The 8,696-nt window shown below is 26.8% G+C and overlaps 2 protein-coding genes across 2 annotated transcripts in view; one reads left to right on the top strand and one right to left on the bottom strand.

Annotated features, from left to right (window-relative positions):
* Positions 1–4,641: 4,641 nt before the first annotated feature.
* Positions 4,642–6,284, top strand: LOC101489344 (protein STRICTOSIDINE SYNTHASE-LIKE 12-like). Its single transcript, XM_004508549.4, has 3 exons — positions 4,642–4,927; positions 5,327–5,599; positions 5,718–6,284. Exons 1-3 carry the CDS (start codon positions 4,686–4,688, stop codon positions 6,205–6,207), a joined length of 1,005 nt encoding a protein of 334 aa, XP_004508606.1. The 5' UTR covers positions 4,642–4,685; the 3' UTR covers positions 6,208–6,284.
* A 1,234-nt stretch (positions 6,285–7,518) lies between these two features.
* Positions 7,519–8,696, bottom strand: part of LOC101488808 (protein MIS12 homolog) — a 2,333-nt gene continuing 1,155 nt past the window's right edge. The window contains exons 5-7 of the mRNA XM_073370905.1: positions 8,566–8,689; positions 7,855–7,992; positions 7,519–7,764 (exon numbers count right to left, since the gene is read on the bottom strand). Coding sequence (XP_073227006.1) covers positions 7,703–7,764; positions 7,855–7,992; positions 8,566–8,689 — 324 coding nt within the window. The 3' untranslated portion in view covers positions 7,519–7,702. The remainder of the gene's footprint in view (positions 7,765–7,854; positions 7,993–8,565; positions 8,690–8,696) is intronic.

Below are 8,696 nucleotides of genomic sequence, written 5' to 3'. Positions count from 1 at the left end.
TTTTTTTGCTTTAATTTTATTTTTTTCGTATCTTTATCTTTCATCATCATATTATATTGTACTCTTTAATTCTTCAAGACAGTTTTTTTTACACAATAGTCTACAACTTCTTACCAAGAACTTGTACTGAAATACCAATTAGATTAAAAAAGTAAATAAATCTGATGTTCTTTTTATGATCAACACATAAACCTTATTATTTGCTTATGTAACAAACTAACTAGATATCTAATACTAATCTCAAATAATTTAGAGGGTTTTATTGTTTTTGGTTGATTTAGAATTGGTTTAATTGAAAAATAATATTGGAGGATGTAACACATTTTATCTTTGCATGCAAGTAATAAATGTGTCATTTGATACTTTTGTAAAGATTTCCAAACACCGCTAAACAGTGGAGATAAATAAGGAAGCCTATTGAGATATGATCCAAGCACCAAACAAACAACAGTGTTGTTAAGAAATCTTTCGGTGGCATCAGAGGTAGCAGTAAGCAAAAATGGTTCATTTGTCCTTGCTAGTAAATATCTAGCATAATTCAGAGTGTGGTTCATTTGTCCTTGCTAGTTAAATTTGTCCAGCATAATTCAGAGAGTAAGCAAAAATGGTTCATTTGTCCTTGCTAGTTAAATTAACATCATACCCTCAAATAAAATTCAATAATTAAATATCAATAATACAAAAAGTAAATAAAAATATCTTTGTCGTGTCAATGAGTTGGGTATGTGAGTCCGCGAGTTTAAAATACCAAATATGTTATATTATCCAAATTGAACATGATTGAGTTTAAATAAGTTGGTTCGGGTTATGCCTGAATTAAAATGAATTGGATCAAAATATGAGTTGGGTTGTTTGGTGACGGTTCGCGAATTTATCGATACCCATGAACACTCCTACGAAAGCATAATTGAAGAATACATAAGTCTTGATGAAAACGATATTCTATGTTATATGACAGTGATATTTCGATCGTAGATTTTTTAATTTGACTTTACATTCTCCTCTAACGAAGAACTATGGATACGACTATTCAACTTTTATTATTTCTATATCTACTCATCGTCAAAATAGAAATAATATTTATGATATCTAATATTTTCATGTCAATAACATGTTTAATCATAAATTTTATATGAATTAAATCACTTTAATTTAATTAATTAAAATAATAATTTTAATACATTTAAATATTACAACACAAAATTTCAAACAAATCTTATACATAATGTCACATAATGGTAATGTCACATAATGATATATGAATTAAAAAATGTAAATTAGCATTTTCTATCTATTAGAATCATCTTCCTCCCTGTCATTTTCCTCTTTTCTCCTTGTTTGAACCAAATAGAATATAAGTAAAGAGTATGTGAATGATTAAACTTAGAGTGCCATCACTTAATCTACTTGAATTTTCAATAGTCTATCTCCCAAGTGTGAACTCTCAAATTTACAGAGTATATTTTATCCGTCTCACAATGTGTGTCGTTTAAGATTTTTGTACATATTTTAAAAAATGTAATAATTAGAAAAAAGATAAAATTATTTTATTTAATTATTGCTGTATTTTTCACTGTTATTAATGCAAAATATAATAATATTTTTAAAGTATTGTACATAGTAATTATTGAAGGGTAATATAAAAAAATAATAATTAAAATTGAATTGGAAAAAAATGACATTTATTTTAAAAAAAAAATTTTATTGCTAAAATAACACTCATTATAAGACATAGAAAATATATTTTTTCTCAATTGGGAGCATGGACGAGTAGTAAGGGTACAAACTAACGATTAATGCACAACATTTATCAATTAAGTCGATGGATGCAAATAGATAATAAATTTTGATAAAGACAAACCAATCGAAAGTATTCAAATTCAAAATCTGATTCGTAGCAATATTTATTTTATATTTTTTAAAATGATTATTATAATAATTTATTCTAAAATAGTCAGTTATTTTTTTATTTATTTGTTACATATAAAAAAATTCAATAACTTAAATATTAATTTTTAAATATTTTAACATAATAAAATTAATATTTTAAAAAAAAAAGAGGTGTCTCTCAAGATAGTTTTAAAGACCGGTGAAGTTTTACGAGATAAATGAAGCTCTTTTAGTATGAGTTCGCTTTTCACATCAACTATCAATAATTTAAGAAACTCCTTATTTTATATGTAAGAATAAGCATAATTTATGAAATGTCGATAATATTAGATTAAATATTATATCTTAAATTTATATCTCAAATTTTAAAACATATAAATAACAATAAACTATTAATAATAAAATAAAATAAAGCTATAACTACAAAATAATAATTTTACACATTTGCACTTCTCATTTTTTAATTATTGTCAAATTTTAGATGTTAAAAATAATAATTTCTACGGTTTAAATTTTTTGTACAACTTTTTATATTATTCTCTTTTTTATTTTTCATAAGTTTTATTTTATTTTTTATAGATTCTCTATAAATTATTCCAAGTACACCAAACACTAAATATAGATACCTCTCAGTTGTGTGGTTTGAATTTGTTGGTCTTTTTATATCAATCAATATTATATAAATAAATCGAAACCACTCAATTATTTTATTTTCCACATATAAATTATTATTTCCTCTATCTTATACATAATACTTTCTCTTTTTCATAATAAGTAAATTATTTAATCATTTAATATATTTTTTTAAAATAATATAAAAAAGCATAGAGAATGTTACTTATTGTAGAATAGAGGAGTATTATACTTTTTTTAGAAACATATTATTATACTAAATTACTCTATTTTCATTATTACTGTAAAAAAACCTCTTTCCATTATTTATTATTATATGTCTATTCTTTTTCCAATTACATATTCTCTCTTACAATTATCAGTATAAAAAATATGAACACTAATTAAATAAAACAATATTATAAAAATTAAAATTGTCCTCTTCACTTCAATTTAATAATTGATTGGATATTAAAAAAAATATGAGACAAATATTTGTCATTGATAAATATTAAAAAATACAAAATAAATATTTATAACGTATAAAAAACATATGGGACAAAGATTTGTCGGTGAAAACTATTAAAATAAAAATGGACAAGTACTTTTTCATTAAAAAATTATTTACATAACACAAGATAAATATTTATAACTTGTACATATAGATAAATATTTGTCAATGATAAATATAAAGAATCGCGAGACACATATTTATCGTTAATATATAAAAAACATGAGACAAATATTTATTATTGATAAGTATTAACAATATTTGAGACACATATTTGTCATTGTAAATATTACTCTGATATTAGATATAAACAAAAATTGATCAACGTGATGTATTTTATCTAAAATTATGATCAAATATATCAATTTTCTTTGACTTATTTTTGTTTATGTTTGAAATTGAATGGAATATTAAAAAAAATGCAAGATAAATATTTATAAAAACAACGGACATATATTTGTAAGTAATAAATATTAAAAAAAAAATATGAGACAAATTTTTGTTAGTGATATATAAAAAAAAATGCATAACAAATATTTATAATTAATAAATATTAAAAGTAATGAGACAATATTTTTTACTAATACATATAAAAATATGAGATAAATATTTGTCACTAATATATAAAATGAAAATTATTTTTTATGTCATAACAAGATACTTATATAATAGCAACAAAGTACCACTAGTTTCTTGCTAGTTATATTCGAAAAAAAAAATTACTTTTTAAAAAAAAAAAGTGATTTGTGTTGTTGCAGGCAAATGTAAAACAGTTTGTGTTTTTCTTTAAAGAATTTGGTTGTTATAGATTTTAAAAGAAGTGATTTTGTAATTTTAGAATTTAGAGGTTTTTAAGAAAATAAGATTTTAAGAGATTTTTTTAGTGATTTTGTGTTTGTCCGTCACATTAAAATAAATTTATTTTAAAATACTCAATTATAAAAATTTATTTATTTTGAGAAACTACTAAAAGCAATTTCTCATTTTAAGCAGTTTTTAAATTTTTTTCATGTTTTCAATTTTTTTTTAATTGCCACAAACAAATGCAAACTTTCAAAAATATTTTTTTTTTAAAATAAATGATTTTTTTTAAAAAAAATTATAGCAAACGGCACTCAAAATCTTTAAATAACAATAATTATAATATTAAATACCAAAATGATTTTCTTTATAATCCGAAAGAAACTCTTAGTTAAGCTTGTATAAATCAACAACAAATTAAATTGCAAAACTGACCATAGTTTTTTATTTTTTATTTTTATTTTTATAATTGTCTTTTATTTTTTACAATTTTCTTTTGCCTATAAATAAAATAATAAGAACTTTATATACAATTGTGAAACCATTGATTCAAATCGAATATCAGTATGTAGTTAAACGCATTTTAATTATGCAGTCGCAGCACATATTATGCTTTGTTAAAAAACAAACATAATTTCATAAACCAATCAAAACATGTGACAAACTATATATGAACGTTTATTTTGACAGTAAAATCATGATTTGCGTGTTTTTTTCATTGAGTACTTTGAGTTGGCATTGGCCACCCCATCACATTTTCCACCCATTACACTGCATGAATGGCATGATTCTATGCCTATAAATATATTACTAAGTTCTTATGCTTTACATCAAATTAGGATCAAAGTAAGTAAATTCATTATTAGCAATCATGTTGAACATTAATATTATTATTGTCTCAGCAACTCTTTTTATTTTCCTTTTGTGTTCTCCATCATCAGTAGCTATATTCTTGAATAGACTTCAGCTACCATCACCAGTGACAGGTCCTGAGTCACTTGCATTTGATAGAAACGGTGAAGGACCTTATGTTTCTTCTTCTGATGGAAGAATTTTAAAATACCTTGGTCCAAATTATGGTTTCAAGGAATATGCTGTCACTTCGCCAAACAGGTAAAACTCTAACAAATTAATTTTCATAAACTATTAGTGAACATTTAAATAGTTTGTAAAAACAATGTTTTCACTTTTAATTACAAAACTACAAAAAATAATTTATTTTCTCTTTTTCATATTTGTATAGAACACACTGAAAACAAAAATAAATGTTTTCCATATTTAAAAACAAAAAATGGTTTGAAAATGATGTGTCAATTTTATAAATTAATAAAATTAAAAGCAGAAAATGAAAGCATGTAATTGAATTGGAGAATGATAGATTCATAAAACAAAATAATATTTATTTTTTTATTTTATGAGTCAACCTCTCTTTAAATAAAAGTATATGTTAAATGGAGATGATTTAGATTCAAAAACGGTTGAGTCATACACTCATACTCATTTACTGTTCAGGAACAAGACAATCTGTGATGGCCTAGCTGACTTCTCAGCAATCCAAGCAACATGTGGAAGGCCTTTAGGATTGGGTTTCAATCATCAAACAAACGATTTGTATGTCGCTGATGCTTATTTTGGGCTCATTAAGGTTGGTCCCAATGGAGAAAATGTAACCCAATTAGTTGGTCCTGCAAAGCCCAACTCTACTAGGTTTGGTGATGGTTTGGATGTAGACCAAGACACTGGAATCGTTTATTTTACGGAAGCCAGCACCAATTTCCAACTCAAGTAAGAATATCTTTTTGATTTTTTTCTTATCTCAAAGAATAATTTGTATTAATGTTTTATATGATTGATTTAGCATTGGCTTAGTGCACGGAAGTAAATGTGACTTGATTTTTTGCAGAGATTTCCAGACACTGCTAAATAGCGGAGATAGTTCAGGAAGCCTGTTAAGCTATGATCCAAGCACCAACCAAACAACAGTGTTGTTAAGCAATCTTGCACTGCCATCAGGGGTAGCAGTAAGCTTAGATGGTTCATTTGTCCTTGTTAGTGAATATCTAGCAAACAGAATTCAAAGAGTGTGGATAAAAGGACCAAGAGCAAATACATCAGAATTATTCATGCAACTTCCTGGAAGACCTGATAATATCAAGAGGAACTCGAGAGGACAATTTTGGATTTCAGTTAATAGTTTTATACCACCACCTCGATTTCCGAGACGTTCTACTTTGCCTGCTGGTGTTAGAGTCGGTGCCAATGGTTTGGTTTTACAGATTGTGTCTCTTGTTCCTGAGTATGGTACCGAACCAGTTAGTGAGGTTCAAGAGTTCAATGGGACACTCTATGGTGGCTCCCTGCTTGCTTCTTTTGCTAGTGTTTTTACTCCCTAGAGTTTTTCACTCTCATTCTTCTTTGTATGGATATTAAAAAGTAAATAAAGATTAAATAAAGAAAATTATTAATCAAATATACTTGCAATGACACCCAAAAACCTCTAATCTTCTTATCACCATTTACACAAGTACAACTTTAAAATATGGCACAAATAAAGTAACATCTAACTTCAAAAGACAAGATGTTAATCCCGATAAATCTCTGAATCTCTACTTTCTATTGAAATGAATTGTTACTTACCATATCTCTGTAAGACTCACATGATAACAAGTAAAATTATTTTTGAACATCAATATCCATAAATCAAGAATCAATAAATAGACAAGTAAAGCTGTAAACAACTACTAATAGTCCTTAATATGTATTAGTATTTTTCTTATGACTTAGCCTTTACATATTCACCTTTTGGGCAATAATCAGAAATCTCGTCCAAATTTTAGCCATGAAAAATAGCTTTATCATAATTGAAAGCTTTATCAAAAAAACAACCAAGTAAAAAGACAGACAAATTTCAGTTAAGAATGAAATTAAAATGAATAAAAAAAAGACTATTTCCATATAACCTGTCACTTAGTAGTTAGTTCACTTTGGGATATCTGTCATTTACAAACTCCTAGCTTCTGCTTTCCCCCAATAAAATTGAGATCCACAAGCATTCTAAATTGATAATTATTACAAGAATAAAGCTCACACATCAAAATTGACGTGCAGAAGAAAATTTTAAGCATAGCATAACAACAATGGCACAAATAATAATAGAATAACACTGAATAAGTAACAAAAACAGCATCACTCCAGAGTAATGAAAATAAGCAGAGGGGCTTGTTCGGATCGAGAGGACAAGATAAATTTTTGGGAAAAGGGATCATTCCACAACACTTGAGATTTTTTTAGGTTATTACAGTTGAGACAAGAATGAGATGCACGTAGACAAATCTCAACGGCAGACCAATTTGTGCATATGGTCACCGAATATACTGTAAAAAGGATGCTTGAATTAAACTGCATTAAAAAATAGATTAAAAATGAACTGGTTCTCGTTCAGTTTGGTTTTCAACAATTTGGTTCATACAATCAATTTGATTCACACGCGAAATCATGCACAAGCCTAAACAGCTACCCGAGTTATGCAACTGGTAGTCTATGCATTTGATATAATATAACACAGCTTTATTTAAGAGAACAGCCAACCGCTAGTGGAACTGAATGCATTTAGACTGAGAAAAACAAGTTCCGCAATAATCTAGTTTTCTTCATTCACTAATTCAGGAATCAACACATTCAATATTCCCACACTATATAGTATATATGATGAATGTGAATCCAGTTGTCATTAAATTTGCTGGTAATTTTAGTATAATTTCTCACAATAATTTCAGCACCAGAGGCAAATTCTAACTAATCATCACAGAAAAAGACTAAGAATAAATAATTACAGGCACAATAAGCTTAAGTCTAGTCCAACTGAGTTGATGAAAAAAATATACAAGTTCACATACTCTTCATAAGATTTACAAATTCTTGAAGATCTTCTAATTTCGTATTTGAGAGGCCTGCAACCAGAAATGTTCAACTCAGAACTGTGGAATGTAACCTGTGAAAGTTAATGCATGTTATAGTACAATAAATAATATTTTGGTTACCTTTTGCACCATTTAAAGCAGAAATATCCATTTCGGAGCTGTCAATCCTTTTTGCTTTCATTTTCGCAGTCTCTTCAATCATGTTTGTGTTTAGCTTTCCCATCTGCATTCGAAGTTCTGAGGCAGTTGCCATGATTTCTACAGGAAAAAAATAATAAATGTAAAGATCTACTGATTTACAAGTTCAACATATAATATTAGATAACAATTTGATGATAATTTCAGTCAGAAAGTAAAAATTCATTCCTGTCTACTTTAATAAAAAAAATAATGAAGAGTTCCAGGAAAATGTTGACATTATTTGGTTCATTTCACCCTAAATAAGATTCACAGTATTAACATCCTGACAGTGTCGGCCGCTAAATGTTGCCCTCCTTCCATATAGAGAAGAAAAACATTATATAAAGTATGCAACACAGAGAATGTTTGTTATTTGCTAATATATTTTGAGATACTAGTTACATCTTAAATACGATGTGTAATTATAAAAATAAAAAGGCAAAATTGTATCCGAAGAAATCATACATAGAGAAAAGCAATATACATGTGATAATACTAATACATATACAAACAGGTTTAAAAATGCAGCATCCCTAAGTTAAAATAGAAATCATATATAGAGTATCAAAACAAGTTCTGAGTAACACCGGGTTTTTTATTTGCTAAATGCCAAAACATGAACAAAAAGATGATAAGAAACTTTAAAATTACCCTGAAACAACTCAGGGTAAGAGTTTTGCTCAAATAATTGTACTGCCTCATTGATACACCGAGCATTAAAAGAAGACTGCCTCTCTAAATCATAAATTTCTTGATTCAGCATTTCAGACTCTTTCTCCACC

Source organism: Cicer arietinum, chromosome 7, assembly GCF_000331145.2.
Source record: "Cicer arietinum cultivar CDC Frontier isolate Library 1 chromosome 7, Cicar.CDCFrontier_v2.0, whole genome shotgun sequence".
NCBI classification, from domain to species: Eukaryota; Viridiplantae; Streptophyta; class Magnoliopsida; order Fabales; family Fabaceae; genus Cicer; species Cicer arietinum.
Note: the sequence above shows the minus strand (reverse complement) of the source record. Positions and strands in the feature narration are given on the sequence as shown.

Excerpts from the sequence above, each read along its gene's own strand:
- LOC101489344 (XM_004508549.4), top strand. The coding sequence starts at position 4,686 with ATGTTGAACATTAATATTATTATTGTCTCAGCAACTCTTTTTATTTTC. Across the intron at positions 4,928-5,326 it reads GCTGTCACTTCGCCAAACAG|GAACAAGACAATCTGTGATG; the intron begins GTAAAACTCTAA and ends TTTACTGTTCAG. Across the intron at positions 5,600-5,717 it reads AGCACCAATTTCCAACTCAA|AGATTTCCAGACACTGCTAA; the intron begins GTAAGAATATCT and ends GATTTTTTGCAG.